Below are 18,433 nucleotides of genomic sequence, written 5' to 3' on the forward strand. Positions count from 1 at the left end.
GTTTTAAAAGAAGTAAGACCATAAGGCAGGCAAATGGCTAATAAACCACCACAGCTACTTGCTTCACTGACATTTTGTTGAGTATAGTTTACCACTGTACTTCCAGGCTGCATGTTGCAGTTTGTCACCGACTTCTCTGAGAAAACATTTATATATTATTGTATATTGTCCGTTACTGCTAATCTCGGTAAATAACAATACTTGGCAACATGTGATGTGAAGTAAGCATCACTCATTGCAGAAAATTCGAATAAACGGGATGAATTGTTTAAATGACAGCGTTATGGGGCTGCACAGACATCTGATGCTAAAATAATAGGCTAAATTGCTCTGTTCAGTGGAATATGAGAATAAAAAGAACCGCAAAATACAAGGCCAGGAAACCCGAGGTAGTCGTGTTTCCACAAGGAGTCTTAAACTGCATTCTATGGGTATGATGTATTGTGGCTCTCTGTAACACACACGCTCTCACCAGTTGGATTGGAGTGAACTGATAGGTAATGGCAAGGTTTCACACATTTGTTAATACGTACTTTCAGGGTGATCGTTTTAGTTTTCTTACGGCAGTTTCGCCACTACAACATGACCGGTGGGTCTCCCGTTCCCGACACACTTTAGTGGCACTTTGGCTCAGCTCATTGCTGCATGAGAGCAATGCACCCATAGGTCATTTATGCCCTACAGCAGGCAGGTACTCGTGCCGAATTTGAGAACTGCTGGAGCACGAATGTTTCTGTGCCTTGCAGTTTGAAAATGGTACCCATGAATTAATTATATCCAAAGAGGTAGCTCAATGTTTCTCCCCTCTCCATTCCCTTAAACCTAATCTCACTGTGGCTGTGGAGTCATTTTGTGGAGTCAGTGGCTCTTATGAATTAGATGGAGCTTTTAAAATGTTCTCTGTATCATTGTGTTATTTGCCATTATTGTAACAGGGCTGACGTGGAAGCTATTCCTTCATCAAGCTGAGTCTGACTGAGAATTAAGGATAGTCGCAATGGACCTCATTTACCTCGCAACAGTGGAGCATAATGGACCTTGTGGCCCCGGCTGATTATTTGTCATGATGTTGTTGCTTCTCTGCTCTTTCAATAAGATAATGCTGCCACGTTACAAGGGATTTGGTAAGACGACACTGGAAACTGTGAGTCTACCGCAGCCATAAGAGTGGTAAATCGCTCAATAGGAAATACGTAAAGTGACAATTTAGGGAAGTTAACCTATGACCTGTTGGCCTGACTCAGACAGCAGCAGGTCTCCTGCGTGCGATGGCTGCAGGGCGCAGGTGTGCTCCACATGTGAATGCCATCAAAGCCGTGACAGAATGGAAAGAAGTAATGAAAGTGAAGCCAACAAGCACGACAGCTAGCGGGTAAGCTAACAGTTCTCTCTTAATGGCGTAATGTTGGTATTGGCTTCACAAAATTGTTTGTTTGGTTTTTCTGTTTCTGCTGATGTGATACTGAAATTATACTGAAATGACATTATACATTAGAAAACTGTCCTAAGATACATCATTTTCGCTAAACAATTCTTGCAGTTTAAACAGTTGTGTGAACACTTGTTGGCAGCTGTTTGTGACTTTAAAACACCGGGCTTGTATTGTACTGCTGCGCGGTGTTTATGATCAGTCGCCGCGTCGACATCAGTGACGTCATTCAGAAAAATGACTTTTCAGGGCTTTGGGAAAGTTTTACAAAGATGAAATCCCCATGGCTTCAAAATACACAATCCAAAGAGTAATAATGGACCATGTTTATAGCTGAAGGTTTCCTGTCAACAGTTTTACAGATGTTTCTTTTACAGTGGTAGTCTATGGGGAAAATGCTTTTTGGCTGCAGGGGATTTTCTATTGCAACCGCGAGTGGCCGCTGGGGTCCAGTTCTTCTGGCACATCATGGTCGGTGCTGGTTAGTGTGACTGCTGCCATGTCTGTTACGTTGCTTCCTTAATACTGTGGTCAATAAACCAGGTGGGAGGTCATACTGCTTTGTTATTCAGTATAACAGTAGGGACAGTAGGCATTAGTAATGCTTTCCTTGCCATGAGTCAAAATGTCTGCCGTGAAACCAAAGATAGCAGAAACACTGCATGTTTGCCTGATAGCTATTAATACCCCAGCTGTGACTCAACGTTAGGTTTTCAGCTTACAAAGTGAATGATTACCCATATGAATCCTTTTTGAGACAGTGTCTTGGGACATTTTTGGCTTGAGTGGAGATGGACAGCACTAAGCTTCGGTACCATAGGTTCTTCAATTTTGGTGTGGCATAGATACACTTTTTTTGGCACAGTATTTTGTTCACCTTTTTACTATGTCCATACCTTTTTATACTATATAACAAATTAACTGGAAAATATAACCAGAACGCACACAGAATACTTTTCGGTTTACCTTGGAATAATTTGTGTTTACTTTAGTGTTTAATTCCAACTAAAGTAATACAGCAAATGAACGCACTCAGCCGAAGTGATTCTTGATTCTAAAGCTGAATCTTAAACGGGTAACATTTGTTGTTTCGGAGATTTGTGCAATTTACTCAGAATCACACAAGTCTGTAAGTTGCCTGGATCATTTTTCTCCTCAAGAAGGAAAACACGGTCCTGTAATGAACGAACATGCTTATGCTCACCTTTCTACGTCAGTTTTAGAGATTTTGTAATGTTTTATTTAAAGAAAGCTAACATTTAAAACAAATGCCACCATTCTTTCTGTTGTTGGTACAGTATTTTAGCAAACAATTGGCAGCTATAAGCATAGAGTATGGTGATAAATTAAATCTGTATTTTCACAGGTGAATTATATATCTCCCCACACTGTAACACCTACAATTACATGGGCTTACCTGGATGAGGAAAAAGCTCAGTTGAGTTGGGGTAAGAGTGCTTTGCTGAGTTGGCACGCCATATTAACCAAATTCCAAAGACAGAGGATCATCTGTCAGATTCTGAGAAACCACTCCTTTTCCCAATATAAGCCTTTTCATGTTGTTCATATTTTCCTTTATTAAAACTGAGCCCGTCTGTTGTACTGCAGTTGATCCATGCTCCAGTGACTTGACTCACAGTCAAGTAATGGTTTAGAGGCTCATAGTGTACTGATGTTTCTTTGTTAGACCACAGCTTGTTTCTTAACAGTACAGAGCATGCATTGCCAAGTGATCGTGTTCGGCTTTTTGTTTTGTTTTTGAGAATTTGATAGATTTGCCCGATTTATTATCACCTTTCTGCTTGGCCTGTATGTCATTTTCATCTTTTAAGACAGACATGCGTTGGTGAATGTTTTGAGTGATGATTTACCTGTTTTCTAGGAGTCAGCCTGTGACCTGCTCATGCACAGTGATGTTACTTACCTGCAGTGTGATTAAAATATCAGTTTTGCGTAGTATTTGAAGATTTTGGCACAGTTGCACGGTCACATTTGGTTGCAGCCAAAAACTGATTTCACTCAACTGCCTGAAATTGTTTTTCTAATGGATTTGTCCAACTAATGCCAGATAACAATGAAGTTTGTATGTGTGCCTTTGTGTCCGGCGTCTGTGTGCAATTATTGATTAAAAGAGTTTGGCTCTTAAAGGTCACAAGCTGCACATGGAAAAAAAACGTAACATGTACCAAATTGAAGTATCGCTGTCCAGTTCTCAAGGACACAGTGTAATTGATTGATTGTGAGAGTTTTTTTGTCTTTTGCCTTACAGTGAAGATAACCTCGCTAACAAAGGTTTGTTGAAGCAGTGAAGTACTGCAACGCAGTAATACCTTACAAAATAAATTTCCATTGTGCAAAGGAAAGTTCCTCTTGCCGATCCCTAAGAGATTTCCTCTAAGTTCCCTGCGGAGGACTCACAGACGTTTTGGAAGAACATGAAACGGTGGTCATGGCATGTGGTTGTAAAGCTACAAGCAAATCTGCTCATCTCCACAGTTGGAAATCAGTTCAACTGCTGAGCTCTTGGAAGATGGAAAAAAAAAAAACCCGAATTCAATAGTTCCACTATGTAAGTAATAAACAATGAAGTGACTATTCTCCCAAAGAGAGGCTTTACCACATTATTATGTGTTTCTATTTTTAAGCATCTCTTAATGACTCCCATATGCATCACAATAAGTTTACAGAAGCAGGGGAGTGGTTTGAATAAATGAGTTGGAAAAAGACGCCGGTTACCTTTTTATTGCGCAGCGTTTTTTGTTGGATATCACTTCCATTGTGTTCAGAGTTGTTTTCGCTGACTTGCAGTGTGACCATGATAGTTAGTGCTCAAGTCAGAGTTGTGTCACCTCAGCGGAATGCTCCATTACAGAGATGTGACAGAGACGGAGGAGTGATGCAGACAGTGAAATGATGGCATAGCTGTGGAGCCGCAGTATGTCTTTAGTCTGTGGCAAGTTACGTCAGAAAGATGGAGTGATCCCATTGAAGAAGAGAGGAAAAGGAGATGACAAAAAGATGGATATGGATTCACTTTGCAGAGACTTCATGGTTACTGTCAGCGTGAAATGTCTTCTGATGAGGAGGATTCTGTTTAAATGGTAAAGTGTAAAAGTTAGTGCTAGCGTATCCCTACTTTATTAGTAATCATGTCCTTTTAGTTTATTTCACAGTTGTACTGGCTACTTGCATGAACAGATTTTAGAGTGACCCTGGTTCACAACCACTGGAAAATGGGACAAGGAGGACAGTGGAAAAATCTCCTCCCCTACGCAGTGCTGTCATAGATGTCAAAACATTTAACATATCCTCAACAGAAGTGCTGGCATCTTCAATTCAATGTTCTGAATGAGTTTCAAATAGAAGGTATAGTGGTCATCCAAGGGTCACATCTTGCTTTTAAATGTGATTCAGTTGTTTTTAAGTCTATGTCTTCTCCAATTTATCATATTTGGTAGAGCTTTTAATAATTAACAATAAATTATAAGTTATGTGGCATGTCTGGTCTCTTTGGGGAAGCCTGCATTTTGCAGTGAAAGCATGAAATGTGAGTGGTTAAAGTCCCCGGTGAATAATGCGTGCGGTGGTTTCTCCTGGTATGACTACATTTAGTCAAAAGGTGGAGTGAAAAGGAAGGGAAAGTTCAAAATGGTTCGATTAAAAGTACAAAGACATGGACTTTTACAGATGTGGAACAACAATACAGCCAGTTTGAAGGTTCAGGTTTGAAGGCTCAGGAAATGCGGTTCTCTTTGTGCTGAGTGAGCACTGTGTCAGCTCATGGTTTTCCATGTTGGTTGAGGAGTGGGGGCTGCACAGGCCACCCTTACTGACGGTTTTCCATCGTGGTGAGTCCTCAGACACACATGGCATCCAAGGAGTCTGTCGTCTCTGTTTATGGAGACGATGAAACATCGTCCTCTGTTTTACCGCGATCAGCTTAATTGACAAAGCAGACTTAAACTGGTTTTAAGATGTAATTTCTGTATAAAAAAAAAAAAAAAGTGTGGACCTATCTGGGAAGACAGAAGGATATTGTACAAAGTGCATTTTACTGTCCCATCCGTCTTTAGTAAAAACACAACTGACAAGGGTGACAGTCGCAATGATGAATGCCTTCCTTTGTCCCATCCAAAGCTTTTTAGCTTTTGACTCATGAGCCAGCTTTAGCAGCCAGTGTTTGTCGGTTTAATGTAGGACAAGTGTTTTGGCTACAATCGCATAAGCATCCATCTTTACTTTGGCAGCACAAAACGCTAACATGGTAAGTTAGATTTGATTCGGAGCGAGGGGATTTAAATAAACACGTCACGTCTTGCTCCGTTGATAATTGCTCTCTTCAGAGAATCCCAGATTGTCTTTAAAGTTGTCAGTCACAGGAATTCATACTAAATTCATTTCAAATGCTCCCTAAACCGTCTTCAACTCAAAGTCTGGTCACAAAATATGACATTAATGGAGCTTGGTTCATTGCAGTGTAAAGTCATTTTTGCTTCATTTTCCAGCTGCCTTTGGAAATCTCATTGACACATAGTAAAGTAAAGGTGGTTTCTGCTGTCAGTGGAGGGGACTGCTGGATGCATTAGTTTTACAAGCCTGTCACATTTCATTTGTCATTCCCTGGTGCGCTGACTCTATATGCAAACACTGTGCTTGATAGTATTTGAGACAACGTGTTTTTATGCAACCAGTTCTCATAACCTGGTCTTTGTGTCGGCATTTTTTTTTGTTAGTGTACTTTGAAAATAAATGTCACTGTTTTTACTTTGTTTTCCATACACACTGTTACATTTTAGTGCAAATGAAGGTGAACAAATGAAGGTACTGCACTACAGGACATAATTAACAGCAAACTGACCAAAAGCTGTGGTTGCTGCATGGTGGAGGCATGTACTGAAAGCTGTGATTTGCCTTGAACACAGCAGTCACCTTTCGAACTGATATTCACATTGCTCCACAGTCTATGGTCAGAAAAGCACAAAAAAGTTTAAGAGTTACACTCTCAAGAATTTAAGTACTCCACTTACAATTCATACAATTCATTTATGCAATAATTTTTGTGCTGTTTTACTTAGATTCTTGTTTTATTCACATTGCAAACACTATAGTTTCCAGTTTGACACTTCAAGTTGAAAATATATCCTTCTTTTACTCACTTAATATTGTAATGAATAATATCCAAAATGGCATATCTGACGTTGTCAACTTAATTATTGTCATGAGTTTATATCCTACTTTGTTCTTGCCTACTTTAATATATTGAGGCGTATGTAATGTTGATTTAAAGACTGATGAGCGGGCTTTTAGGAGGATTAACCAAGTTAAACAAGTTGAGCATTAAAGATGATGCCATGGGGAAATTACCTTTGTGTATATTTGGCTGTACATATCAAATAAATTGTAGAACAGCAAGTGGCTAGCCCGCTAAGTGCTAATATCAGCATCTAATAAAGCAAAGGCAGTTTCCTCACGGGGATGATTAAGCGCGTAAGATTCACAGTAATAGTGGCTTATAGTCTGTCTCTTGTTCCCATGAGAGGGATACCTGACAGTAGGTGTCTGATCTGTATTACAAAATAAAATGTCACCACAGGGTGCTAAATCCACCAAATTAAAAAAATCTAAAGGATTAACGTTCAAAATCTTCGTGTCAAACTTTTCTATTTCCACTTTCGTAAGTCGTGAAAATTGATATGAACGTGAATTGAATTCTATGAATGTTGTCATTAAATGTCATTGGATAAACAATGTCGCTTAAGTGAAATGGTAGAGTTGAGAAGCGTCTTAAGGACATAATTAATACAATTTCATACGTAATAAACTGGTATAACACCAACAGCACTGTCATGACAGATCTGTGTCAACCTTTCATTGGAAGTGACATTATTAGCTATAATTACACTGACACAAGTTTAATTCATGCTCATGACAGTTCCCAACAGTGTTATGTCAGACATATGCACACCCTTTCAAATATGTGCTCTTACTTTCCCTTTTGGAAAATGGATAAATGTTACTTTTGTGGCAGCTTTTGTGACTGACTGTACTAAGTTTGGTTTACACCAAGAGGCACGAAAACAAGAAAAACACACAAGCTGTACATATTTTATTGCAACTTACTGACATAATGACATAACAGGATTTAATACATTATATTACAAATATCTTATGTACAAACGCAATGTGTTGCATCTATTGACATCAACAAACCACTCAATTTATACAGTAAATACAGTGCTTGATTCATACAAGCAAACTGGTGGATACCTGTTCAAGCAATTCATGATTTCAAAACAAGTATGTTTAAGAAGAAAAAAGCAGGACTTTGAGGAGAGCGTACCTCATTATAATTTGGTGGTGTGTTGATTTTTGTTCTCAGATCTATTAAATGTTGCATAAATAGACTGTTAATAACATCAGGTATTGGTATTAACAGTTTTGGTTTTATGTCAGAAAAGTAAATGGCAAACATTTTTCAAAGTATATTTCATTGTAATTAACAAAACTGGCCAGAATATCAACCCTGTATTACAAGTCAATAAATGTTACTGCTCCTATAAATTACACATGTATTTAGAAGGAAATTAAAAGTCACTGGATACATTTCCTGTGTCAACCTCATTTGCTTGTTACTGCGAAAAGACTTTACATACATACTGAATATATATTGTAGGGTTCCTATCTCAAAGCTGCTTTACTGAATTATCTGTTCTTTTCATCTCAAATTAGGTTAATATTGTTGTTGTTTTTTCACTCCGATCAAATTACTGTCAACTAAGCAGGTTTTACTTTAATGAAAGACAGTGTATTTAAAACAACTCCTGAGCAATAAGCACGTCTTTACTGAGTCATATGGAAAAGGGAAAATGGTGCAGACAGCTGAATAACAGTGCACAAAGGGCACAGATTCTTTGAATCATCAGGATGTACCAGTATATCGTCCTGATGTTTTGATATTGCACTTTCAACATCATCTCTCTATCTGGCTTGGTCTGGTGCCACTCTGTTACACACACAAATATAAAGATTGCATGGACTTTAGGAGCTGTAAAGGTTTTTGTTGAGTGAGAGATACAGTACAGTATGTGTTTCTTGGATGCTTAGTGGAAGGTGTTTGGGTTTGGACGGATCATCATGACCACTTTCTTTAGTGAATAGGCTCCTCCTCTGAACTCAGCCCAGTAGACTCCATCTTGGTAGCGACTGCGGTAGTGTCCTCCTCTGTACCAAACTCCATTCAAATTTGAATGGGCACAAGAGTTGTACCACCAGCCTCCCTTCTGGTAGTGGGCACAGTTGCCTAGAAACATTGAAACAATAAATAAAACAGGCACACAACACATATTTTCCATCATTGGTTTTATGCTACCAAACTTTGTCCAGTTTAATACTTTATATTTACCTGTATATGCATCATGGTCTCTGTCCAGTGTTGTGAACTGTTTGCCGTTATGCCAGGTGAGGGAGTCCCCCGCGTTGCCATGGTAACGGCCCACCCTTAGCTTGTAGAAGTCCGCCTCGGGCTCCACTCTGAAGCTGGCGTACTCTGCGAACACCTTCCTGCCAGACCAGTCCTCCAGCGTGACCAGCAGTTTGTAGTTTCCCTGGTTCGTCAGCCAGTAGATGTTCTCCAGACCCAGCCAGTACTCGCCATCAATATTGCCAAAACCTTGCTGTGAAGCGCAGTGACAAGAAAAACACTATCAGCAAGATTAGGAAATCCTTTCTGAATGGTCTTTGAAAAGCTTTGCGCAGTTAGATTGGATGTCTGCGGGATGATTCAGGGTCATTGCTCGTGTTCTGGAGGTAATTACCTCTTCTGTGGGGTTGTTTATCGTCAAGGAACATTATTATAAATGGACCCTCCGAGTCAAGTTTATAGCTAGCATCGGGTGTCCAGATTTCCACTCTTATTTTGTTATTGAAGACACAGCAGGATACAGTGCATATACTATGAAATCCAACATACTGGATGCTGTCTTCCTGCTTTGTTCTGGCTCCGGTCGTACTGTAAGTTGGTTTGTGGTATCCCCATACCGCACACATGCTTTGAATCATGGAAACACCCCTTCTGATGAGTGTACAAATGCAATTTCAGATCTCATGTGGTTCGAAGGTTTTTCGTACGTCTTGGAAAGATCTCCATTGTTGCCCAAAGCGGAGATTTATTCAGGACCCTTGTGAATTTTTGGCCTGCAAACAAAGTTTACCAGTGAACTACTTCCCTCTGTGTGAGGTTTTTTCTTATCAAAAGACAAAGAAAATTAGTCCCCCTGAATAAAAAAAAAGTATGTTCTACACAGCCTTGTTTACCAGGTACCTTCTGATAATAAAAAGATGTGGTTATTTTTTTCCAGAACGTGACATTTAAGTCCAATATTACCTCATTTTAATTTCAGTGTGAAGTCATTCGTGAAGACCAACTGATGTTGCTGGAATGAATGAGTCATGAGGCTGTGGCAGTGACTGAGGCTGGTACTGCATCAGACGTTTTGAAAGCTTAACAATTACCTATTCATTACTGGTTCATGTCTGCTTAGTGTCAAAGCAACCTGCATAAGCCACCAGCTTCACTCCAAACTATGAGCTCCTTGATTTGGTGTGAGGTTGTCGCACCTTGTATGTCTCCCAGTTCCTGAAAAAGTTGACAGAGCCGTCCACCCTCCTCTGGATCACGGTCCAGCCACCTGGGTCATGTCTCTGGTCGCACCACACCTGCATAAGCCGGTTGGCATTCTCTGGCTTCACCAGGCACATGCCGCTGGCAGTGTGTCCGTCTTCCAAAGCCTGCAAACAATCCTTAAATGGACCTAAACAGAAAGGTGACAACAAGACTTGTAAAGCATGTAAAATCCAGTCGGGTACAACGGTATCTTAAAGTAAAGGAAATCAGATGGAGAAAAAAGCCATAGTGACACAAAGAGATTTTAGACTCTGCCATAGGGAATCCTCTCATTTTAACAGTAGAATTGACTTTGGCTGCTCCTCTCACAGGGGAAATGGCTGCCGGCTGTGCAGCCAAGAGAAACACTGGCATGAGGGCAAAGGGAATCCTGACGAGTGAATGATGACACAGTAGCAAAAACGTTTAGCCTCTGTGATGCTTGAAACTGCAGGATTATTTTACGTACTTTCACTTAGGTTTTCATATTTTGTATTATACAGACGCATCATTTTCAGTGGAGGCGTATTAAGGTCTTGCATCATGTTTGAAAGAGAGGTTTTCCAGGACTAAATTCGTTGAAGGACAGCTTGTAAATCCCTGTCTTAAGCTGCACCTCTCTGCCAGTGAGTCTGCTGCAGTTTGTTTTCCAATATTAGTATAAGTTGCGTGGAGGAACGGGATAGTCTCTACAGCATGTTATGAAGACGTGGTTCTTGTTTACAGCTGAAAAAAAACACAGCAGAACAAGTCTAAGAAGAGTAATGTTGACAACAATTATGCAGCATCGGCCATGCATTTTTCTGCAGCAATAGAATTCATGCTACAAATGTTTTCTAGATTTTGTGCAAGGTCAATATTGTTTTATTGGATTTTATGGTGCAAATCAGTGAAACCTCATTTGCCTGCGTGCCATTACGATTTTTATCCCAAATTCCTAACCCAGTAGATATGGAAAAACACTAATGGGGCAACTGGCTCCCCAGCTTCAATTGGCTGTGAAAGTGTTTAAGTTCCCAAGATTTCACACTTGTGTGGTTTGCCAACTGGCCCCGGATTACAAAGTGTTTAAATACAATGGAGACATAGGAAAAGAGAATAGGGGTGCACACAAAGGGGTAGAGGTCAAGGAAGGGGGTGCATCAACAGTTTACAAGGGATATAAAGAAAGAGGATGTGTATGAAAGAAGAAACACAGCACTGACATGCCAAACAGAGAACTTTAAAAGTCTTCACGTTCGTGAACGGCCACACGTGTTCCTCTGGACGATATCTGTCTCCCGGCCCACTCCATCCATTTACTCTCAGGAATGTCTCTGTTGAGCAGATACAAGCCAGAGAGCTGCCCTGCCCTGCCCCGCTCTGTTCTGCCTGATAAAGTCTGCTGCTTTGGTGGAACATATGACTGATTCTTGCCTGGTGCAACTGGAACAAATGACATCACTGACTCCCGGTATCTCTTTCTGTTCGTACTCTACCCCCCTCCCCTTTCTCTTAGAATCCATCTCTCTGTTTCTCTCTGTTGCTCTTTTAGGTCTCTCTCTCTTCCTCCCTCTATTCCTGCATTGTGTGGAGCTCTCTGTTCGTGTTAAGGGTTTATGTAACTTTTTGGGGTGTTAGTTGCATGGCTGTGGGCAGGAAATTACTTGCCTCCTTTCAAACATTCCATACAAAGGCTACCGTTCACATGCAGCCTAGTGAAAATGGCAAGCAACAGCACAAAATGTCAATGGAAAAAGCTCCCAGTAGTCATGTTGGGAATGGTTGGTTCTTTTTTCCACCATTTTAAACGTGAAGCCTCCTAATGAAAGGGAACGGCAATAGAGTATTCACTGCAACTGATACCACAAAATACCCTTCACTCAATCAATTTTAAAGCTTTATCATCCACCAACATGTGTTCAAGAGCCCCATGGGCTGGGATCCAGCTCTCCATTCAGGCACATGTCTTTACCCTGATAATATGCTTTGTTTTTTCATGGGTTGAATCGTGGCAATTAGATGATATGCATCTCAAAGGGCTGTAGACAACAGCATTTCTGTTCTCACTGAGAGCCCTTTGCTCTGGGAATGTGTGGGATGTATTTAAATTGGCTTTGACTGAAAGAATGGGTACTTGGTGTTGTCTTGTGATTAATGATGAAGAGGTTCACAATAGTAGCTCAGACACACAGTTCTTTGTTTGTGACCTCTGTGATGGCAACCGGTGTGTTTTGGAAATAATGCATCAAGAATAGAACTTAAAAACCAAGTGTCTTTATTCAAAAGTTCGTGTTGGACTTTGTTAGACTCACCAGAGGGTTTGTCAGTCGTGGAGGGGCTGTGTGTGCCAGTGGGCATTGTTGGAAGAACAGGCGGTAGAGATTTTTGGTCACTCTGGATCTCGTTGCTGATTGGGTTGTTAATTCGTGGAGGGACAGGCGGCTGGTAAGGCTTGTTGAGAGGTGGTGACGGTGGAGGTGGCTGAGGCCGTGGCTGGGGGACGGGCACATGACGAGGGGGAGGGCGACTCTGGCACTGCTCCTCCAGCAGGGCAATAAGAGTTGATTGGTTCGTGGCCAAAGAAGCCAAGTGCTGGTATTTGTGCTCGAGGTCTTTGTAGCGACTGGTGAGCTGTTGCATCTCAGAGGTTTGGTTCAAGATCTTGTTCTCCATCTGAGCCAGTTCTAGGGCATTGTCTCTCTTCCTGATGATCTCGTGGAGCAGCTGCATGTACAGCTGAGTGACTCTGGAGTTCATGTTTCGGCTCTCCTTCCTCAGAAGCTTGACCTCGTTGACAATACCTCCGTCCACCTCTACCAATTGCTGCAGGGTCTCGATCTGTCTCTTCTGTTTCTGTAGCTCCACATTTAGCAGCTCTAACTCCTGTTTGTTGACCCGATTCTCCAGCATGGCCTCCGGCTCCTTGGAGTTGACACAGATGGCTCCGGTTACCTTCTGTTGAGGCACAATGAAAGTGTAGGAGCACTTCTCCTGCTGCTGGTCAGCTGGAGCACGTTTGCTCCTTCCAGCGTAGAGATACTCTCTCCCGAGACCATCCTCACTACTCTCAAATTCTTGGGTCCTGTCCCTGCCATGGCTGCTGTCTGAAGGACTCCCCAGAGTCTGCTGGACACCACAGGCTAATCCATAAACAAGAAGGAGCCCCAGCAGGACCATTGAGGGGGGATCCATGAGTTTGTGTCCAACTCACCAAAGCCTGAGGAGAATGGGGAAGAAAATGGAGAACATGATTGTATTGTGGTGCAAAAACTTGACTTGGTAAGCAGAAGACCGTATGAGCATACCTATTCTGAAACGTTCTTCCTTACTATTATATTTGAAAGCCCTCAGGATTGGGCTGCATGCTCATTTTGCCAGGGCATCAATGGAGTCCTTCACAGCTGTGCTGATTGAGACCAGAAGAAGACCATCAGGATACACTGGTCCTATCCTACATAACCTGCCAGGAGTCCTGTGCATGCACATCTCAGCAGAGGCAGGGCTGGAGGTCATTACAGCTTCCAAAAATATGGGCTACCGAAAAAGATTAAATCTAAAAGGAAATGGCCGGCTGGCCCTGCTGAGCACTCCAGTGGCTGCTGTGACTTTCCATGACAGGAAACGCATTAAGTTCAAGTGTAATATATAAGTCAAGAATCTCACGGTTGCTGCTCTGTACATCTGTATCACTACTGGCATGAGCACACACTGCTGTTTTCCCAATGGCTTTTATGTGTCTTCATTGAATACATCTGGCCTTGATACTGATTTGGTTAAATCAGCTTTCCGCTATCAAATGTATGCAGTACATGCTGTTTGAAAGCTACTAATCCCCTCACTGCCCCTAAGAAAAATATTTCTTTTGTCTAATGATGTGCTGATCTCTTTAGTCAGTTGCATTGCTGTTAGTGGAGTGTGTTTAGCTTAGTTTGCTGTGTTGGCTCAGGTTCTCTTTGGGCGACTGCCACTGCTTGTCCTTGACACACAGGAACACTCCTATCTGCTTCCCACTGCAGGCCTGGACATCTTTGCTTATGGAAAATTTGAGACACTACCAGATGATGCTATTCATGGAACAGTTTTAAATATTGATCGTGTTGCATCATTCCCGTCCGTAGCCCTTACCAAAAGAGGGAAATACGTTGCATTCAGATGCCGAAAGCCAATTAATCATAATTTATCCACTTTGGACATGTCTGTTTCTGTTTGGACTGTTAGACTAAAAGCTTACTTTGACCATCTGGCTTGCTCTAAAATTACATTTACAGTTACATAAAACTAAAAATCTTATCTGTCTCAGTATTCATTTCTGATTTAAATCTGAGCTATGTCCCTGTTTAGATTATAGTCTCTCTTAAATCTTGTTTCCATAACTGGAGCTTCTGGCACAACCCATAACTTTCCTCAAGAGTTAATGAGACTGAGATGCTCAACCGTTAGCCCCAGATTTCAAAGTGTAGACATTTTTATTAGAAAAATAAGTGCAGGCAGTTTTTGTAGGTGATGTGGTATTATTAGGGGATGCCACTGAGTGGTGAGGAGAATGTAACTCCTGTGTAAGGATATCAAGGCCTTGAACTCCCGGGGCACCTTAATTGAAAGCTGCTGCATATTGGATTACAGAGGGGTCCTGTGTAACACCTCCCCAGAGTCAGAAGGGGCCTGTCTAATCAGAAAGCATTATAGTGAGGCCTATATTGGCTTGGTTTTGAAGCGCCGCGTCAGGATTTCCAATCTTACGAGTGCTTCCCTCACACTTTTGTTGTAGCTTATCTCTGTGTGAAAGATAATCTACCATATAATAGTCAGCACAGAAGAAATGTTTTTGTCTTGTTAATCTGGGCGTGCTGCCAGCACATTAGGTTGGAGACATGGAGAAGAGAAATGCAGCGCTCTCCAAGAACGTGACCCTTGACACATTCGACCCTTCTGGCTTTATCTGTCTAGAATAGAATGTGTAAACACTTCTTTTTCCTGGAAAAAGGGGCTTTAGCTCACTGTACTCTTGTGTAACCTGTCGGTCTTTTTGATATCATAGTTTACCTGGCCAGAAAAAAAAAAATCAGTACAGACAAATGTAAGGTCTGATTCTCCCACGTATTTTGCTTTTTGTTATTTTGCTCCTAAGTGAAGCAAGTTCTCGGCTGAGTCATGATTGCTGTGAATAAAAGAAACCTCAAAGAAGAATGTAGTTTCTGTTTCAAATTTACCATGAAACCGTTTTTTTGTCAGCGGAGTATGAGGCCTTTCGTAGTACTAATCCTGCTGACAAAGCCGGGCTGTGTGACGTCACCTCAGCAAATGGCGATTGATGCAGAAATTGTAGTGTCATAAATATTTTTTCACACCATGCGTAGAAATACTCATCAATTATCACAGAAATGATCTTATAGTCATATAGATCAAGCCCTAAATAGATCACTAATAATAGCTTCCAAGTAGGCCCATGCAGAGATAATAGAGCAGCCTAGAGCCTGTCCCTTGCAATGTGCTGATGACTGTATTTGGCCAGTGGCTCCTGCGGTTTCTCCCCCTGGAACATGAGCTCTGTCTCTGAGAAATGCCGTGTGATTCGCCCCCGCTGCGGAGGAGTCCCATGTTGGACGTCGTTAGCCCGGAATCTCCTGCTCCAGGCTTCGCTACACATCAAAGCTGAGGGGGAAAAAATGTTTGCAGCTTGTGATGAAATGTGTGTTTTGCGTGTGAGCGTACGCGGAATGTGCGTGTCTTCAAGTGTTTTGTTTTTTTCGTTAATGTGTGTTTTTCAAATAACAACACTTGCAGGGGCTCAGTCTCCCAGGGACCTGAGAGAGAGTCCCATCTGCCCCAGCAGAGACAACCTGTTATTAACCCATCCGCAGTCTGCCAGAGGAAACAACGAAAGCCCTCCCCCCCCCCTCCTTCTACGCTGTCCGCAGCCCCCGCAGCTCATTATTGTCCTAACATCAGTTCACTTTAACAAGCTGCTATTGACTGGTGAATAGCGACAATGATTAACTGGTGTTGAGAAGTGTCGTATACGTTTACTCTGCTCAGGGCCCGAAAGACGAATGCGGTGAATAGCCACTCTCTTCGTTATTTGATTGGCAACTCCTCTTGAGTAATTTCTTCAAGTCTGGTTCACACCATATTGTTTTGGTTTTACTGTCTTCAGGTGGTAAAGTCTGTGTTTACACGACTCCTCCTCCTGGATTTCACTCAATGTTAAATCAAGTGTGATGGGCGAGTGCAGCGGGTAGGTCAGTGTGTCTCTGCCCAGCGCTGGGCTCCGGCCTTTTTGGTCATGCTCAGCACATATTAATTAGAAGGTGGGCAGCCTCGCTCAGGCTGGCCGATGTCTCTCACCCCAGCCCCTCTCATTTCAGCGTGAGCATGGCATTCCTCACATTCTTCGTCACCTCATTAGAGTGAGCCGCCATACACACATGGAGAGTCAATGGTGGTGGCAGACGGGAGTGAGCTAGACCCTCTAGACGCAGGACCACCGCTCCCCTCACCCCCGCCGCACCTATAAGACATACTGTATCTACTGACCCAATTCATTCCCAGTGTCCTACTTTCTGTGTGAATGCTTCATAATCACATTATCATCATTCACAACAGGAGATCACAACACAACTGCACAGCACCTAATTTGTCAGTAGCTGAAAAGAAGCGGACGCTTTGCAGGGCGGCTTTGTGCTGCATGTTCAAATTAGCACCGACTCTGCTGAGAACTGGCAGTCTCCTGCATGACACCCAATATGTGTTGGATCACAGTCAAATTCAATTTGCTCATGGTAATCTGCACTATTACATTACCTTGAGGGTGACCTCATTCTTTCCTCAAGCATGTAATCCCTGTAAGCGTGTAACATGACATGTGGAACACGATTAGCCTAAACTACCTGCTCAGTTTGATGGTACAGGACAGTATTTCTTTTGACTCTCCATGGGGCAGGAGAGCACAAGTTTTTAATTCAAATGTAGGTTTTGCTCTGTGTCTCATGCTGCTTGGTGCGTTCTTCCGTACCCCACTTGTGATCTGAGTCGGACAGGGAGGCAGGGGGTCTCGGGAATTGTTTCGATAAGTTCCAGCATTCTACCTCAAAGCCCCCCCCCTTGTCCAAACACTACCCTGGCAACAGAAACAAAGACGGGATTCAGCCGCCTGCTTCCCTGTCATCTTGAGCCCGGGGGAACATCCTGAAGCCGCAGACTGCTTGACATAGTCAGGTTATCCTTTTTAGAAGTGAATGGTACTTTTTCAGATATTCGAAATATTAGAAATCTCTACGTCAGCATGTATCATACAAAGCTCTTGCTGTATATCATCTTCTACACACCCTCCTCATTGCCCATGTGCCTTTATTTAACCCCTTTAGGGTCCTGTGCTTTGACAAGCTGAGTGTGTTATCAATAGTGAAGTAGCACTTAGCCCAAAGAGCCTGCTCTCCAGCATTCCCCTGCGCTGAATTAACCCCCGTCGACCAAGTCTATCAGAGTCATCTCTCCGGTTAGTCATCAGAGAGCAGAATTACCCTTTAGCACCAAACAGTGAGTCAGATAACAGATGCTGCATCACGACTGCTGCATTTTAGATCAAACGAAATCATTACGTAAAGGGCAGCAGCTTGAGAGTGAACAGCCAAAGTCTGACTTAACAAACTTAACAAAATAACTGCATCACTGTTATGTTAGAAATATCGCTGGGCTCATTGATTCTGAGCTCGCTAACAACTCGCTTCACACCTAGAAAGGTCGTCATTTGCTCTGTGAGATCACATGTTACAAAAGAGGGTGATTTATCAACGCAGAGCTGAAGTCATGTAATATACATGAGCACTGTCCCTGTTAAACAGATGCAGACGATAAGTAGATAAATAAGTCAAAGGTTACACAATGCTTACGAGATAACTGTAGAGTATTGATGAGGCTCCCTCAGTTGCCTTGCCCTCCTGGCAGAGCTGTTTGAAGTTTCTCCTGGTAGAAAGTCATCCCAAGTGTGAAAGCTGCACCCTGGCGTCCTCCTCTCCCCCTTTCTGTGCTCTGCTCGTCTAGTTACTCGCTCTTTGTCACCTTAGTCCATTCCAGCAGTGGAGAGGTGGTGGTGTTTTTTAAAGCCTATCATTAAAAGACCGTCATTAGCCCAACGGAAGCTTAACTTGCCTGAAACTCTTCAGTAAACATTGAGTAGATTGTTCCAAAATCCACTTGGAAAAAGTTGGAACACTTTTCAAGAGTCGGCTGCTAACTTTAGTTGGATGGTGGACGTAGTTTTCCTGATGAATGGTGAGAGTCCAGAGGCAGGTTGTGTACTGTCTGTGGCCCGTTAGGAGGAGACTGTCACTTTTCTGTGGGCTGAATCCATCACTTCTGCC

The 18,433-nt window shown here is 42.3% G+C and overlaps 1 protein-coding gene across 1 annotated transcript; it reads right to left on the minus strand.

The window, feature by feature from the left end:
• Positions 1–8,529: 8,529 nt before the first annotated feature.
• Positions 8,530–17,993, minus strand: angptl2b (angiopoietin-like 2b). The gene is made up of 5 exons (XM_070904176.1): positions 17,963–17,993; positions 12,386–13,290; positions 10,046–10,239; positions 8,832–9,102; positions 8,530–8,729 (listed from the first exon to the last, which is right to left on the minus strand). Exons 2-5 carry the CDS (start codon positions 13,263–13,265, stop codon positions 8,530–8,532), a joined length of 1,545 nt encoding a protein of 514 aa, XP_070760277.1. The 5' UTR covers positions 13,266–13,290; positions 17,963–17,993.
• Positions 17,994–18,433: the final 440 nt, after the last annotated feature.

This window comes from Enoplosus armatus, chromosome 4 (genome assembly GCF_043641665.1).
Source record: "Enoplosus armatus isolate fEnoArm2 chromosome 4, fEnoArm2.hap1, whole genome shotgun sequence".
NCBI classification, from domain to species: domain Eukaryota; kingdom Metazoa; phylum Chordata; class Actinopteri; order Centrarchiformes; family Enoplosidae; genus Enoplosus; species Enoplosus armatus.

Excerpts from the sequence above, each read along its gene's own strand:
- angptl2b (XM_070904176.1), bottom strand. The coding sequence starts at position 13,265 with ATGGATCCCCCCTCAATGGTCCTGCTGGGGCTCCTTCTTGTTTATGGA. Across the intron at positions 9,103-10,045 it reads GGAACTGGGAGACATACAAG|CAAGGTTTTGGCAATATTGA; the intron begins GTGCGACAACCT and ends TGCGCTTCACAG. Across the intron at positions 8,730-8,831 it reads AGACCATGATGCATATACAG|GCAACTGTGCCCACTACCAG; the intron begins GTAAATATAAAG and ends CAATGTTTCTAG.